The sequence below is a fragment of the Sprattus sprattus genome (assembly GCF_963457725.1).
Source record: "Sprattus sprattus genome assembly, chromosome: 15".
Classification (NCBI taxonomy): Eukaryota; Metazoa; Chordata; class Actinopteri; order Clupeiformes; family Clupeidae; genus Sprattus; species Sprattus sprattus.
Window position 1 is genome coordinate 21,599,108 of NC_137913.1, and position 18,442 is coordinate 21,617,549.

General features: G+C 43.1%; 1 protein-coding gene across 1 annotated transcript in view; it reads left to right on the top strand.

Annotated features, from left to right (window-relative positions):
* grid2 (glutamate receptor, ionotropic, delta 2) overlaps nucleotides 1–18,442 on the top strand; it is a gene marked incomplete at both ends in the record, with an annotated part of 276,437 nt that overhangs the window by 237,801 nt on the left and 20,194 nt on the right. Inside the window, one exon of the mRNA XM_080852173.1 lies at nucleotides 4,961–5,156. Within this exon, the coding sequence (XP_080708299.1) occupies nucleotides 4,961–5,156 (196 nt within the window). The remainder of the gene's footprint in view (nucleotides 1–4,960; nucleotides 5,157–18,442) is intronic.

The window sequence follows — 18,442 nt, forward strand, 5'->3', positions numbered from 1 at the left end:
GGTGCTTTCCCCCAGAGGCCTAGCGGGCCTTCATTTTAATTTCCTGTGTGGCACAAATTAGATCCATCTCACTGAGGGTGACGTCAGTCAGCCACACAACAGGTTACCGCTTTATGATGATGGCTCCACTGCGCTCACAGGGAGAGACAGTAAAAGGCCTGAGAGAGAGACTAAGAAAACAACACAGAACAGAGAGAGAGTCACAAACAGAAAGAGAGAGCGTTAAAACCAACGACAGTGAGAGAGTGAAGAGATTGAGAGACTCACAGAGAAAGATGAGTTTCCTGGGAAACACAGAATGATCATAGAAAAAGACAGGCAGAGAGAGAGAGAGAGATAGGAATAGATAGAGAGGGAGTGAGAGAGAGAGAGAACAGAGAGAGAAATGAAGGTCGTGTATATGCTTGAGATACCACTCAGAACTAATAACAGTCATTACTTGTTTTCCTCTTTGCACACGCAAACATATATCCTCCGCATTATTGGGTTTATCAGATTATGGAATGCCCAGCAGATATATAGTTAATTGTGCTTGTAGAGCATCTCGACTCAGTGATCACTCCAATGAAAAGAGAGCATAGCAAACATATTGTGTGTGTGTGTGTGTGTGTGTGTGTGTGTGTGTGTGTGTGTGTGTGTGTGTGTGTGTGTGTGTGTGTGTTTGTATGTATGTATCTGTGTCTCTGTGTGTGTGTTTTCCCTTTGCATTAGATGCTATTAATGAGTGCTCCTCAGATCGTTCTGCGTCGCCTTCTATGCAAGCTAATTAGGATTTCCATAAATTTCAATGCATTATCTTCCATGTGTAGAATGTACTGGGGTCATTACAGCGATAATTAGAACCTAACCTCCACACCCAGGGGTCTGTTGTATTAAAGAGGAGGATGTGTCTTCATCTTTCCTCTCTGTCTGTTATTCTCTTTTGAAACCCTGAAAGATATATTAAATGAGCAATGCAAACACAAAAGAATTAAATTGAAACCCAGATCTCATACTTGGATGGTCTGTTATCTCATTAAACTTTGATTAGCACTTCTGTCGATGTGCCAATGTGCACATTTTAAGGCTTGTTTACACTGTAATGGCACAGAGGATTTCAGCCAAAATCAACTGGGATCCAACTGATTCAATGAGTCAAGCAGAACTGATTAGCTCAATTTGAATATCTAACAGATTGTTAATATATGAAAGTATGACCTCATCTTTCTATAAACAGCTTTGCCGTCAAAAAGCAAGGTTGAGAAATGGTGATCCTCATAACTGAACATCACCATTAACATCATCCCAATAATCTGACAAGTGAGGAAAAATGTTTTTTATGTGTCTTGTATTAATCACCCATATTGAACTGATAGCAGAGAATGTATGGAGGTGTAGGAAATGTATTTAGCCCCCATCGTTCTGTCAAACCTAGGTCGTTAGTATCACTGTAGCTTCACAAAATGTAATACCTTAGCCGGGAGGCACGTCAAACATTAAAGCGGGGAGAACCAAGAATGCGAATGCACCAGGTGGCACTATCTGTGGCAGCCTCTATCTGAATGAGTTTCATCTCAGTGTTTCGACACGCCGTCTTCTTCAACTCGGCGGGAGATCACTACAACTTTACCTGCACAGACCAGAGGGATGGGGATGGGGAGGGGGGCACATGTTACATTGGCTCCACAAACACCCATAGAGCGACCTTCGCTATCTTAGTTCTCAAAATCCTGATGGCGCGCTCTTATCTCATATGCCCATATGGATGGGCATTTCAAACAAAAATACCATTACATAACCACTGGTAACTGGCACACGCTCACAAAGACAGAAAGATCGAGTTTGCAGAGTTTGCACTACATCTCATTTTTATACATTTTTAGGAAGTAGTTCCACACAGAACATTTTGACGCCTATAATAATATTTCGTTTAGCATCTGATCACACAGCACCACACATGTTTATGGTAGTAACATGATCTTCTTCTTTTGTTGTTTAATGGTGGTTGGCAGTAGGAGCAGGTTACTAACTACCATGCACTGTTGAGAACAAGGGAAAATATATTTCTTACGATAGTGACATCAATTTGATTGTTTATAATTGAATTACTGTTTGAATATTCGGAAATCATGATCTATCCCAAATCTCTACTGATGCAAATGTTTTGGGAGTCACCCGCCCCTCTGCCTCCCCTCTTTTGTGAGGGAGATACATTTGCTGTTTATTGCCAGAACAGATCTGGCGGGTGCCTCCGTGTCGGCACATGACACCGCCCAGAGACACGTCCATCTGCCGGGTGCAGCACCGCCCGGAGCAGAGAGAAGCAGGCAGGCAGGCTCCGGCTGGTCGCCCTGGCCCCAAGTACACTCTCTGTCAGCGAGTCAGACATACACAGCCTGCTGAGAGACAAGCAGAGAGAGCAGAGGCGCTTATCAAACACTCACACACACACACACACACACTAACACATGCACATACAGCGACACGTGTATACATAAACACACACTGACAGACATGCACACACACACACACATACACACACACACGCTTGTGCTCACTCATGCATACACAAACAACCTCACGCACTCACACATGCACATTTAAGTATGCCTCTAAACAAATGCCCATAGAGACACACATGCATGCACTGCAACATACAGTATACACACACAGTTCCTATAGTCATAGTGTTTTGATTCCAAATGAAAGACACGGAAATACGGAATCTAACATTTTGAGCATATACATCTTGGGATAGAGGTCATTAGTCCTCAACCAGCGGTCCGCGGCTCCATGGTGGTCCTTGGGTCACAATCACCTGCTGCAGTTGACACACTCATATGCACAATCAACACCATTGCCCCACACACTAGGCAGAGGGGCTCAGACAGCAGACCAGGGTTAAGCCTTCACTAAACCCCACATGTGCACATGCCCCCTTCCCTTTTGTCACTGACGAGAAGGGAGTAATCACCGGCTTTCAAGAAAAAAAAACAGTACAATATGAAATGACTGCTGAGAGCATTGAAGACCATTTTTAGATTTAATTGAGAATAACTGCACACTCCAGCACTCCTTAGGTACTTTTAGTGAGCTGACGTTCTGTTGCCTACCTCAGGGGGTGACACTCTGGTGGTGATAAAAGGGCAGTTCATAGGCTAGTCCACTCCGGACTGTAAGCTTAGCATAACCAAAGCCCCACCAAAAAAATCAAAACCTCTTTTTATTTTTCATTTTCCTGTCATCATTTCTTGGGTATGAGGCTTAGGGAGCGCAGCGGTGGCCCAAGCGGACGCGTAGCGACAGATGTCTGGCACTCAGGTGGAGCGCTGCACCTGTCGAGCCCCTGCTGAGGGGACTTTGGAGAGGGGTGGTGGTGGGGGGGCTCAGCGAGGCGTACTTCAGATGACAGACTGCACGGCACCATGTATACACACACCGCACGCAAGCGAAGGCGGGAGAAAGCACCAATTAAAACCAGGCACCCTGTCCAGAAAGCTTGTGTGTTGTTGTTTTTACTATCATTATTTCTCTCTTGCACAGTTTCTCTCAGGCAAATCCAGTCAAATTCATCCTGTGTGTGTGTGTGTGTGTGTGTGTGTGTGTGTGTGTGTGTGTGTGTGTGTGTGTGTGTGTGTGTGTGTGTGTGTGTGTGTGTTCTGTTAGTGCAGCTTTAGTCCACTGGATATCACTTTTCTGTTTGCTTTGGTGAATCCGTCCTCAAAGACAAGGCAAAAAGCCTCACATCCTCGCTAAATTGACGGGCAGGGACAGGGGAAAGATTACAAGCCGGGATCAATTGTGAGATTATTAAAGATTAACATTTTTCGGTTTGCTTTCATTAAACCTCCAAGGGGTCAGAGCAGAACTTTTAAGTCATAGTAGGAGGCGTTTGTGGAAGATGACAGTTGTCTGGGGATATTAATGGTATTAAATAGAATAACATTAGGGTGAGCGGCACGTGTCACGACTCTGCTTGCAAGTGGATAAGCATTGGCTTCCTTCATTGTAAATGGGTGTACTGAGGTCTTGTTTTAAGAGAGGATTGGGATTGTTTGCTGTACACTTGGCCAAATTATATCTTCTGTTTTTTCTGTCTCACTCTGAAGGAAGCAAGTTAGACAAACAAACAGTAATTAGTTTCAGTAATGGTTTTGTATTGCCGCTCTAAATAAAGTGTGTTTGAAGATCTACCAAAGCATTACATTGTAATTAAAATATCCCGACCCCCCTGAGGCACTGATAGACTGAGGATTCAGACTAATACAAGTCCCATATTTATTGCCTTTCCCTATTATTCGCCTTTCTTTATTACAACTACAGGGACTTCTTGTCACTTGCTTGGCTAACTTTTAATTGCTTATGAGATATGAATTCAAAGTGCTGAGTGAACGATTGTGTGTCTGTGTGTGTGTTTGTGTGTGTTTGTGTGTGTGTGTGTGGGTGTGTGTGTGGGTGTGTGTGTGGGTGTGTGTGTGTGTGTGTGTGCGCGCGCCTGTCTGCATGTGTGTGGGCATCAGCGTGTTTGTTTGTGTGTGTATGTTTGGGCAATGAATGTTTAGAAATGGCTCTGTGATTATGAACAAGCATAATTTTGTCTATTCTTGTTTCATGAATGCATGTCTGTGTGTGTGTGTGTGAGTGTACAATTATGTTCGTTCATGTGTTTATGTTATGGTTTTGTGTTTTTGTGTGCATTTATTTGTGTTATTTTTACTAAGGCCTGTGTGAGTTTTGCACATGATTTTGAAAATGTTTGGTTGTGTTAGTAACATGGGATAACATACTTAAGAAGATCACAGAATTTTACAGTAGATCACATACTAACATATAATTAGGGTATTTAATATAAAATGGATCCTTCTTCTCCTCAAGCATTGTGTTGATTGGCTGAAATAGTGTATGGCTTGGTCCGAGCCACTTTGTTTCCCAATTACAGATCTAGAATTTGAGTTTGAGTTTGCTCCTTGCCTACCCGTAGGTCTCTCCAGGACCTTTCCAAACAGACGGACTTGCCGTACGGCACTGTGTTGGACTCGGCTGTGTACGACCAGGTGCGCAACAAGGCTATGAACCCTTTCGAGCGGGACCCCATGTACTCTCAGATGTGGCGCATGATCAACCGAACAGGAGGCGCTGAGAACAATGTGGAAGAATCAAAGGAAGGCATCCGCAAGGTGAGAAGAGTACCACTTTCAGAAACACTCACATCCCACTCGCATTCACAAAAGTTTATGTGTGCGTGTGGGTTTTTTCCTCTCCTTTTGGTTGTCGTTGATTTTTTTTTTTTTGCTTTCCAAGTCATTTGCCACTTCAGTCAGTATGTTAATGATGTCTGCGAGTGGGAAAACTGTTGACGCTTATGAGAGGCACTATCTTGGGAAATCAGCTAATATGGCTTAATTGTGCTTGTAAGGTGTGTGGTTGTTTGGCTCCCAATTTCCCTTGCTAATCTTGTTTTTTTTTGTGATTCCGTTCCAGGTTAATGCCTTATTTGTTAACCTCAAACACATCTCCCTCTCTGTTTTGCCCTTCCATTCCCCTCTCTGTAAAAACGTCTTCACTGAAGTAAACTCAAGCAGCAATTAAAGCGTTCCTAAATGCTAGGAAGTATGAAAGCCGAGTTTACGCCTTCATCTCGTCTCCAGAGGATTATTAGCAGTGAATATCTAATTAGTGGGCCTAGCCTTAGTCAGCATTTTGTAGAGGTGATCGCCTCTCCCAGGTGCTTAGATAAATATTGCATGAAAGGGTGACACCTCTTGAGTGCAAGACATGAATACGACTAAATAGACAGCTACCTCTCTGCTGTGAAACCTTTCCATCCCTCTCTCTCTCTCTCTCTCTCTCTACCCACTTCTTTCCTCTACTAGTCTTGTCTCGTAAAGTCTTTTTTTTTTCTCTGTGTTTGCTTTTTTCTCGCTCTTAGTACGCTGAAGGTTTCAGAGCTCCCTCTAGTGAGCAGTCATTCATTTTCAAATTGCCACTGTTACCCACAGAGATTTCAGTCTCTCTTTCTCATTCTCTCTCACCCCCCCCTCCTCTCTTTCTTCCTCTGTTGCTCTTCTCATGCTTAACACTCTGTTGTTTCCATGGTGACTAGCAGTCACAGTATCCATGCTCAGGCATGCAGTCTTTGCTCTGTCAGTGACCATGATAAACGAGGCGACAGATTTCGCCATAGATACATATTTATTAATTTATTTATTTTCTTCTCAGTGGTGTACCATTTTACTGCTCTGTCTGTTTCTGATTCAACTTTCCTTTCCTGTTTTTCTTTTCAGCTCACTCTTTGTTTACTGTCTGAGAGATGCACCATGTCCTATCGATAACCTTTTTCAGCCTTGCAATGAACTGTGTTTCTTCAGGCTTTGGAAGTGGAAGAGGGTTATTAGTAGCAGAAACTTGTCAATTCCCAAAGTGCAGTCTCTTTTTGTTAAATGAAGTGAGCTTTTCAGTCGTACAAATTACACCGGTAATGACGTCATCAATGTTTTAAGTGTGTTAAATTTTGCATGATTTCTTTCGAAAGTTCTCCTCATCGTTTGAACTTTCCTCGAAGCGGAGACTTTTTTTGTGTAAGTGCAAAAAATGATTACTTTTTAATGGTGGTCCCACAAGGAGATGTAGTTCTAAAGAAGGCTGTAGTTTCACAGCTATTTCATCAAGGCAGTGCTCTGGACTCTGCATTCACAACTAAACACTGGTCCAGACCTCCCGGCCCTAGCAGTGTTTCATCCATGACTTGAATATTCCATGAGTTTTCATAAAAGTGTATAAGTACTGACTGCTCTAATGTTTTGTTCATCACTTTGACCCCAAGATCTCTTCTTCGTTTTTCCTGTCACTGCTCTCTCACTCATCCCATTGGAGGTAATGGTCTAATGCTACTCGCATCAGGATGTAATCATGACCTCTCTAATGAGAAAAACAATTAATCAATCAAATCTAATGAATCGCATGTTGCAGAATGAATCTGGCCAATCTTCCCTGTTCACTGGACACACAACCTTGCAGCCATGGTATGGAGATAAAACCAGTCTCTAAAAAGCTAACGTCAGTCTGCCATCATTACATTAGCCAGCTGGATAGAGGGGTGACGGGTATTTAGGATGAAACCAAGAATAGACATTAATTCATCCTGAAAGTATCCAGTTCGGCTAGGTATCATAGTTTCTTTTCAAGTGTTAAATTATCGATGAATATTGTCCTTTGAGGATGAGAAGTGCCATTGAACAGGCTTACATGGGATTTTCTCTTCTTCTTTTTTAACAATCCCTATACGTTCAGAGATGTGTTGCCCACTGGATCTATGCTAATAATGTATTTCTTGTCCCTCCAATCAAACTCCTCCCCTTCCACGGCAAAACAGAGTCAGTAAATTGACATTGGAGTGTGTTGACATCGAAAAATTTAAAATGGCTAACTCTAAATGAAATGATGAAAGCGGTACACTACTCTAAATGCAGCGCACTACCAGGAATTGCATGAACCGCAGGTTTTATTACAAAGATATCCCTTGAACAAGAAGGAGAGGGACAGTGGAAAAGCTGCTATGACTCATGCTGTAGACTAATGGTTCTGATTCATTGACTGAAGGGCTGTCTGTCTAGTGCAGTCAGAATGAGAAACACAGAGACTAAAATGCTTTCTGGTGGACAGTTCATACTCAAGATCATGTCATATCACTTTATATCTGTCCAGTATGTGGCTTAAGAAAGAGATGCTCTTAGACAACTCACAACAGTTCTGCAAGGTTAAGAGTGAATTCAAGCTGCACATTTCCTTTTTTAATAAATTGGCAGAAATGTACAGACGACAAGGAGAACCATGCTGGTAGTAAGTTGGAGAGAAGGAGAAAGAGAAAGACTGAATGAAAGAAAGAGGAGAGCAGAGTATGTGAGAAATGGCAAGAGGAACGTGGAAAGACTTAAATGCCAGTTAAATACCAACGTTCAAGGTCATGGTAAAGATTTTCTTTTTATAATTCCATGTATTGGGTTTGAAGGATGAATGATTGCCGCTATCAACTAGAGAGGGGTCAGTTTCCATCGTTACAGATATGTAGCACACATGTGATGTTTCACCTGCAATGGGTGTGTGTAAGTCATGAGTTTTGTGTGTGTGTGTGTGTTTGTTTGTATGTATGTGTGGTTGTGTGTGTGTGTGTGTATGCAAACATGTGTGTGCATGTTCATGCTGCGTTTGTGTGTAGGTCTCGAAGGATGTGTTGGCGTGTATTTGCATGACAGTGATTCACGGTCGCCAGAAAAGGCACGTCAATCATGTCAGAAATTACCACCACGCTCTCTCTCGCCTGGCAAAATTCACCATCCGCTTTCAAACTCAACGTTGTTGGGAGCGAAAAAGTTTTCTGTTTACTTTGCTGATTTATTTAGAGGTCAAAATACTTGATGACTCCCCAGCCCCACTTCACCGTTTTCCACCATTAAGCATCACATGACAGCCTGCCACTCTTTGAAGAGCCAGTAGCCCGACCCCTATGAGAAGGAGAGCGGAGAAGAGGAGGATGAGGATAATTGAGGAGTGGATGCGAGACGACGAGCAAGACACGGACAATGAGAGTGGTAGAAAGGGATCGCTGATGAGAGGAAATCTACTGAGACTTTATCTTTCCCGCTTTTCCGATTGATATAGAGGCGGATTGTTGCTAGGCAGCTGATGGACACGGCTGTTGCACGGGAGAGAGAGAGAAAGAGCACCACTGACGGACAGCAGGCGGCCGTGCGGAGAGAGGGAGGTTGGGAAAAGGAGGGATGAGGGTGAAGAGGGAAGAGTGAGAGAGCCAGAGCTAGAGCATGAGAGAGCAAGCAGGTGAAAGAGCGAATAAAGAATAATAAGGTTTCAGAGGTAAGATAGCGGCCTGGCTAATGAAGGAGTGTCTGTGGTGGAAGAGCCTGCAGACCTGCTCTTATATTCCTCTCCCCTGCTAAAAGGGCTGAACTGTCACAGGCTTCCGCCCCGGGTGCCTCTCCACGCGGGGGTTTGTAATTATGAAAACGTGTAATAGGAAAATCAATGGAAGAGCGCAGAAATGGAAATGGCAATTAGGTCTTGCCAACAGCCGTGTAATCTTTCTCAGCGGGCCACTGCATTGGTAGTGAGGGTGATGGGGGGGGGGGGGGGGGGGGGGAGGAGAGAGGGAGGAGAAGGGCGGAGAGTGGGAAAGGCCACTGCTAATTGATGGTGTGTTTGGTTGGGGGTAGTGGGGGGGCTGTTTGTACATAGATTTTTTTTTGTTCTTTCTCCAAGCCTGCTGAGACCTTTTGGGACCCCACCCCTTTGTCCAGGCTATGGGCAGGTTGGTTAGGCTGCTACTTCTTCTCTGACCGGTCTGTTGTGTAAAATTCTTGTTGCTCTGTACATTTGATAAAAGGAGGTGTCTGTGTTAGGGGTGGGCGATATGGGCAAAAAATAATATCTCGATATTTTTTTTCATTTTGACGGTAACGATAATTAGACGATATTTAAAAAAAAATGTGATTGGAATTCTCAGAGTCATACCTTCTTGGAGATTACAATAATGGGCACAATGTTTAAGGAAAACACTTCTTTATTGTCCTTTAAACAAAAATTACTTAATTGAACTGCAATGCAGAAATATTGAACTCTTGTAATAAAGTGCTCCATGCATCCATGAGAATTATTGCACATCAACAGCAGTTCTTATGGCCTTATTAAACTTAAAATTCTGTCCAGGATTGTACAAATACATGAGTATTAGAGCATGGATCGGGACGAATTTTTCTGTAAGACAGAAAAGTAACCGAGCCCGGACCGACTGTAGCTCAACTGTTCATAGTACTAATGCCACATTGACGTACGTTTTTTATGAATAGCCTGGCTTTATTAAACTGGGGCATCAACAGTTAAATGCTCTCTCTCACAAACAAGCGCTGTTAAACGCACAAGCGTACACAATAAGGCCAATAAGCATATTTAAATTAAATGATTCACATTGCAAGAACGTTTAGTAAAATGGTGCGGCTCCTTTAAGGTACACGTACAGGGAGGGACAACGGTGACTCATAGTTTGGATGTAGCAACAAACGTTTATGTGCTGTGAAAGCGTTAACCAGTATGTGGGTAACGTGAGTTTTATTAAAGCATAGCGTGTGTAATGTGTAGCTATTTCATTCCGTTTGCTAACCTTTCCTGCCGTCTGTATTTACTAACCAGCAGCAGACGTAAAGGAAAGGGAATAAACCCTGAAGTTAAAAACATGCAATCTACTTCGGCCGTGGAGCATTTTACTCCCCTACAATATTCAACTACGTTCAGAGACAGACAGAAGGAAATGTTAACAAACGGAATGAAATAGCTACACATTACACACGCTATGTTTTAATAAAACTCACGTTTTATGCTACACCAACGGAGGCACAACAGACATCACCATGCGCTGCTAACCTGTTGCAAAGTGGATGCGAGAAGCCATGTCACGTGATCACGTAGGCCCACTAGTCGTGTGAGTGCCGTGCTGTGGGGAGCGCTGCTGCGCCGTAGGCTATATTAAGAACATGATATGAACAGTTTCCCCGTGCGTGTCATTGTTTTTGGCGAAGTCATTTAAATACTCGATAATGTAATTTTGCACATTGTTTGAACAACAATGACGATATTATCGCAGACGATATATATCGCCCACCCCTAGTCTGTGTGTGTGTGGGGTTGGGGCTCTTAAAACCACCTTTGACATGCAGATAAGTTACTTAGTTGTCATTGACTGTTGCTCTGCTTGTGTACTCAACACACAGGATTGCACACACAGGTGGAGCCTAGCTTGGGCACGTGAGCGGTAGGAAATACAACAGCTTGCTCTTGAGCTTAGAGAACACTCCTCAAAGAGGCTGAGCATGGTGTAGTGGGGGATCGTGGTGTATGACAGCTGGTAACCTGCTTGTACCTCGGGGTTGCTCCTACCTTGGGCCCCGAAATTGTCCCCTGAATCTCCTGGTTTTTAACAGGCAGGTTGACTTGTCAAACAGTGTGGTTGACTGAAACTGGATCAGATGGCTTGCTGTGTGAAGGTGGTGGCCTGGTTATGCACTTGAATCGGGTGAAGGGAAATTCGTTTATTGAATTTGAGATATGATCAAAACCAGTTAGTGCTCTTGAATATTTAATATGGTCATGTACCTTCCACTTGACATTAAAGCCAAATGTTTTATTTTGCTCTTGTTTTTTTAACAGAGGTAGCAGAAAGCAAGCACCACAGAATTAGAGTGCATCTTAACAATTTAACGTGTGAAATCCTTTACAGAAGGAATCAACGGAGGTCCTTCCACTATCTGTGCTGTATGTTCTCCGCTTTGCATGTCCACAATAATTGGAGCTGTTTTCATCCGTATGCAGTGATGTTTGTATTTTAGTTACCATTACCCACTGAAACACGCATCGACCTATCTGCACCAAAAACAGAAAATAAAACATAATATCTTATCTATCACATTATACTTCTGACAGACAGACTGCCTGATATTTGTGGGGAGCTGAAATATAGACAATCCAATATGGCAAAAATCCTAGGATGCATTACACCAAGGGGGGGATCCTCATCACTGAGAGCAGACTCTTGTAGCAGACAGCGGACATTTGGGAGGAGATACTTCAATTCGAGACAACAAAGACAAACAACCCAATGAGCATGAGTTTAATCTGGCACTCCTCTTCCTCCCTACTCTGTCAACAACTTGGGCCCCAAATTGAATCATTAAGTATCACATCTGTATTCCCGGAGAGGAGAGAGAGGGAGATAGTGAGAGAGACCAAGACGAGAAAATGAATTGCACCTCCTTTCCTCTTAGTTGGTGCCATGAGCTCAATTACTGAATTGTAAATTATACTTTGGTGGGTTGGTGCACTGGCTCTATGACCAAAGAGCAAAAAAGACAGAAATAAAATCTAAAATCTAGATTGCATTTGCATTTTGCATTTGTGAGAGGGAGAAGCAGCCTTTCCATAGAGTCATAGCGATAGGCTCATTCTCATTCCGTGTTGCCCTCACAACCTCCGCGAATCTTTATCTCTGTCGGTGGGAAACAAGATGGCCGTCTGCCAAGCCTTAATGGACTTTTGGAGAAACAGAGAAAATAATACATCACACAAGCCCGTAGTGGCATGGGGCTTTAGGTGAGGCAAGGGGAGCCTTTTAAAGTGGCTTCTCCAGGGGGCCAGGCACGTATCTCTGGGAACCCACACCGCTGCCACCGCCACCCCTGCCACTTCTGCTGATGCCGCTGATACCACTGATCTGATCAGGTCAGGAACTGTTACTGCCCCCAGCCTCAGCTCTTGCCCTACCCTGCCCTGCCCTGCCCTGGCTTTCAGCCATCGCACAGCCACCAAGCCTCTACACGCAGGGGCCAGAGTCACAAACATTACTGTTCATCAAAGGTTTGCAGCAGCATCAACAGTGGATAAAATGGAGGGAGAGCATTCCCTTTATTTTTTGACAAATAGCTATTATCACTCATTTACACTTAAGAAAGTACAGTTGTAACTCAGTTTATGAAGTCAGAACAACGGGACAAGACATTTAAGAGAAGATGTATATTTTGGGTGTGTATCTGAGATGTGGTTGTTAAGGCACTGTGTGTGGGTAGAAGTGGCAAGTCAGCGTGAATCACAATCTACTGCAGACGAAAGACAGACACAGAATAAGGGTCTGTGAATACCCGTGGTTCTGAAGAGTGACAAAGAGATGTTAGGCCAGCATGTCTTCAGTGTGTGTGTGTGTGTGTGTGTGTGTGTGTGTGTGTGTGTGTGTGTGTGTGTGTGTGTGTGTGTGTGTGTGTGTGTGTGTGTGTGTGTGTGTGTGTGTGTGTGTGTGTGTGGGTACGCGTGTGTGACCCAGGCAAGAACACCACACTCTCTGTGTGCCACGGTGGCTCCCTCTCTCTCTTTCCATCTCTCTCTTTAGCTTGGCTCTGCACATCCCCATCTGCTCCCCTGGCTAGAGAGCTTCCCTCTGATCCTGCCTGCGTTAGCCGCAAAGAACACATATTCACAGGGTCTGAGACAGGAGAAGACGAGGGGAGAGGTGGGGTGGGAAGGGCTGAGGTGGAGGGGAGGGGAACACGCGCGGTCCATCTGATTCTACAAAGCCCAAATCAGCCTCAGATAGCTCACAATGGCGGCAGATCAGAGGAGACTCTCTCTCTCCTCCTCTCTCTCTCTCTCCTTTGCTCTCTCTGTCTCGTCTTCATCTTTTGAGGCGACTCTACTCTACACTCCAGGGGCCGTATTCACAAAGAATCTTAGGGCTAAAAGTAGGTCATAAGTGGCGAATTTAGGAGAAACTCCTAAAAATAATGGGCGTGTCAGTCTTAAATGTAGGACTCCTAATTTTTTTTACTAAGAGCAATTCACAAAATATTTTATCCCTAAAAGTAGCACCTAAGTCTAGGACAGCTTAAAACTCCTCATGAGGACTCCTAAATCACTAAGACCTATTCACAAAAAATCGTAAGATGGCTGCAGCCGACTTGGAATTGATAAAAGACATTGCTTAAACCGTGAAGGTATTAATATTGTCGTAGAATTAGCGCGGGATGCAATGACGCCTTTAAACAACGATGTGTCCCGAAGTGAAATGTTTGGAAACATAAAGATTTTTGTTTGGCTTCGCGGAAAACGCAACTGACGACACTGGGAATCATCAGTCAGCCGTTTAATTCATCAAACTATCAACGCTCTGTAGACCCCACATCATCCAACAGTTTATCCAGACAATCGCTTATTACACAATATCAAAGTAAATTCCATGGCGATCGCAGGAATGTCCAGTGACGGGACACACATTACAATAATTCGTCCACCGTGGCCTGGATGTACCGATGACTGGTGCATTTCAACGGAGAGCGGTCGCAGGTTTTTGAGAACTTACCAGCTGGATGCCGCTGGGGTGACAGTGGCTATTGGGACCAGTAGGCTTTCGCCTAGGCTACGGTTCACGTTCGTTTCGCTTTGATCAATTAAGATTGGAGGGCTTGAAGGGCCGTATGTGCTGATATTTGAAGTGGTCAAGGGCTGGAAATATAATATCCTAACAGTTTGCTGGGTGCTTTAATTATTACTGCCTTGATTACATGCAATTGCCATATTTTATATTGATCGCTTTATATTTCTCTTAACGTGCTAAGTGTCATTCCCGTTGGATGCACAAACTTGTCATCATGCGTGTGCATTCTGCTAACTGCACTGTCCATAACTATTTAATATGACTTAATTTGAAGCCTAGGTTATTCTCTTATTTTCAGTCGATATAGTGGGATTGTTAGAGAGACGTCACGAATGAGTTTTTAATGAGAGAGCCTGTCAACAACCAATCACCGTCCTCACCCCTTCTAAACTCGTGCATGAGAAGCGACGTCATCCATAGCAACGGAGTTTTTATCTTAAGCTTAGGAGTTGGTATTATCCTTAGTATGAGTAGGTCTCAGAGCCGTTGTGAATCACTTTTAAGAAATTACTCCTACGTAAAAGGTTTTAGCGCGAGTTAGGAGCACTCCTAGTGGTAAGATAAAAGGCTTTGTGAATACGGCCCCTGATCTAGTGGCCTGGATGAAGAAAGACATGGTGACCCAATCTTTTTGAATATTTCAACATATTCTTAAAAATAATACTCTGAATCATAGGTTATTTACATAAGGTATTTATATAAACCATATGTAATATATATGGTTTACTTTTATATATTCATATATTATACATATTTTTTATCATTTTTTTATGTTTAAATGTAATCATAAATGTTTCAGTTATTATTTATATTATTTACATTTCTATATTAACATATAGTATACATGTCTATATATTATACATAATATCTGTGTTTACTAGCATAATCCATCATTCTGGCTAATTTAGTAATGTTTTCCAGTGAAATGATTATCTCATTCAGTTTGTGCACTAGATGTTAAGGAGACTGATCCCCAGTTGAGCTGGTCTTTTACTTGCTCTTAACTGAGATTACCCTGCACCCGTGTGTGTTAAGGAAAAGATCAAAGAAAGCTGATGACAGCTGGAGTTCAATAATGAGAGGGATTTAAGGAAATGAATGGGTTTTATTTATTTATTTTATTTAATTTTCGTACATCAAGAGACATTTGAAGTAACTGGGATCATTTCATAGGCACGTGGCTGTTAACAATGCAGCTGGCTTTAATTGAATTTTGAGATTAATGGGGCTCTAACTTGAGTGTGTTGTTGACATCTAGCTTTGGGATCAGAGAGTCCACCGTCAAAGAGAGCAATTTGTATAAATGCTGCCAGAGCATGCCTGGCTATTGTACATTACAGTACACACGTATAAGGCAACTGTGCCGATACTGTGTGGCCCACCAGCTAGTTTGAAGCACAACCCAACAACAAGAAGGAAAGACACACAAAATTGAGCTTTTGTTCTCCTCTCAAAGGTGTTTTATTCACGAGAGAAAAAAAATCCACCACTCTGTTTAAATGTCAGAAACTAAGCCATCTGTTTTCTCGGATCAATAGTGCAGAGCAAATCCAGTATGCCTCTCCTCCGACGTTTGTTGGACCCAAATGTATTGCAGATTGCAGTCGGTAACTCTCCCATTCCATTGCTTCGAAAGAAAGTGGTGTTGATTAAAATGTGGTTAAATTGAAAAGACTTGTAAATTCCAGGGGCTTGTTTTCTATATGGTCTGCCTACCAAATTATTAAAATGAATTAGAACTGCTCAGAATGGCTTATTGACCCATATGTTTCTCTCAGTTGTTGCCAGACGCTGCCAGATGCTCCTATACTTGCAAAGCTGTTTGCTGAAGCTGTTGACTTTAAATGCATCTCAAGAACATCACTGTTGTTCTGAATCCTCAGTGACCTAAGCAACTTTTTGGCTTTCCACCCTAAATCTAAAACAAAAATGAGGTACTCACTGACTCCGTCAGTAGTTTACCTTGTGCAACGGCTCATCCTTTGCAGAGGATCTTCCATGGGCAGCATCCAATCAAGGCCCTTGCCACCTACAAAGGGCTTGATTGAACTCACACTGTGTGTGTGCGCTGGTCTCACTATGCACTGGTGCAAAGAGCTCTGAAGTCAGCTTTGGGTAAATTGTGCTGCCGGTTTGTTTGGTTGACAGTAAAAGATGAGAAGGCGAGGAGTTGGGGATGAAAACCTTGTATTCTTGAAATTACTATTATTATTATTATTATTGAAAACACAGTTGGGTTTGTTACTGGAAACATTTTAAAACCACTAAGCAGAACAACCACCTCTGAAATGGGGAGGAAGGAGAGAGAGATGGGGAGAAAAAACAGACTTATCCTATTAGCACAGGCATTGTAGTTCTAGCTCAATGAGCTGTCCTGAACTGTTTCCTGAACATCTGTTTCACATTATTCTGCTTTCTGTTATCAGATACACGCTTTTGAAAATGGGGCCCTCCAATTTACATATGGCCAGTGATAGGCTATTAATTGGGTTTTTTTTGTATTCCTTCTGAAGATGCAATGAATTAATGACAGCTCAAGGCCAATTAAGGGTGGGAAAACAAACGCAGGAGAGGAAGTTGTCACAGCTGCGGTGTGTGTGTGTGAGAGAGAGAGAGCGTGCAAGAGTAGGTACACGCCACCTGTACGCTCATTTCTCCTCAGAGAGACTTCTGGCGTGCGCCAGGGGAGTGCTGTATTGTCAGGGAGGGTTTAGAAGCCTACTGGCAGTGTGACATTGGAAACTGAGTAGAAATCTATAACAGGTGGCTCTTCACTTCTGTTGTTAGATTTTGATGCTTTGGATTATTTTTATTTTTATTTGGATTTATTTGATTGATGTTTGATTTGATTGGTTACACTGATCAGTGAGATAAACAATGATACTAAATGTGCACTTGCACGGATACAACCTCCGTGAAAGGTTTGAGCATTTGTTGAAAAAAGGTACAACAGTTAGAGATTAAAGGCAAAATAAGAACCACCAAGACCTTTCGGGTTAAAAACACCTTGACCTTTACACAAAACTATCTTTTAACAGCTATCTTCTGCTTGCCATGTACACCCTCTCTCTCTCTTTCTTCTGGATGGTGAGTCCTTGTACTGCCACTGTGGCACTGACCCTTGAGTGGTGTCGACTTTGTAGAAATCCCATCTGGAGGAGCTCAATGGGAGCTGATTGGGCCGTGGTGATGGCTGCAGCCTGTGCGGTGTTCTCCCAGCGGGGCAGTCCTCTTTCATCAAATGGCAAAAGGCTCGCTCTGACTCTTTCTCCCTCCACCGCTAATGCTGTGGCTCACGCTTTCAAATAAAAAAGACATGCGGCATAATGCCTTATTGATGACCTTTTTAAATTTGAATCTGGCTGTCTGGTTTAACGGCCTTCATTAGGGGCTGCTTATTTGCCAGAGTTGCCTGAGTGATCTATTCTTGAGATGAAATGCAGCAACTCAGACGTTTAGTTCAAGGCGACGACCCAGCTTTTACCTCCTTGTTTGACAGCTCCAGCCCCCTCCTCACAATCCCATAGTGGATGTTAATACTGAATCTGACCCCCAACTCAATGTGTGATCCTCACGTAATCATTTTATGAGTATTGTCGCTTTGTGGCCATGTTACTGCCGTGGACTTGAAATAATGGATCTTTCTGGAGCAATATCAGCCCCAGCTTCATTTATTTCCACACAAATGTAGCTCATCTGTGTGCTTTAATTAGTTACCATCCCCCACAGCTATTATGTCAGTTTCAGGATGAAATGTGCGTCTCTCTTTTGGTGTTAATAGGTTCCCCTTCTGTAATTGGCCTTTCTTTAACATGCTTGGTCCGTGGCTGGGCATGTAGGGAAACTGCTTTAATTTCATGATTGAGAGTCTCATGAGGTCTGCCACGATCACCTCTTCGGAAAAGAAACAATGCACTGATTAGCATTCGTTGGAGCGCATGTGCAGTGTTTGAAGGAAAATGGTTTTAGATAATAACCTCTCTGCGATTTGAATCACAGCCCCTGTTATGCCATGGCTGCAGGCAGTAGCATCCTCCCCCCACACACACACATCTCCCCCCCCCCCCCCCCGAAAAAGATTTGCCTCGCTGGACACTCTTAAACATGCGCTTTCGACTCAAGGACGTCCAAAGACTCCTTGTCCTCTCCTTCTTGATTAGTCGGATTGAAAGCTGTGTTTATAGAAGCCTGTTCTCGCCCCACTCACATCCCTCCTCACTAGGACAGCTGTAATTCTGTACACTTTGTTCAACTATGTCCATGTTTTGTTTCTTTTTTTTGTTGTTGCAGTTTTGTGGTTTTCTTTGACCCCGGGCTCTGTTTGAAATAGAGTCTATAAAGTCTCCTGCAGTATTTTTCAACAGATTTTGTTTGACTTGTTCCCCTTCAGAAATGCACACACGTACAACACGTTCAGAGGGTCAAGACAGGACATGCCGAAAGTCACATTGGGTCTGTTTATAACCATGTGCTTCAGTG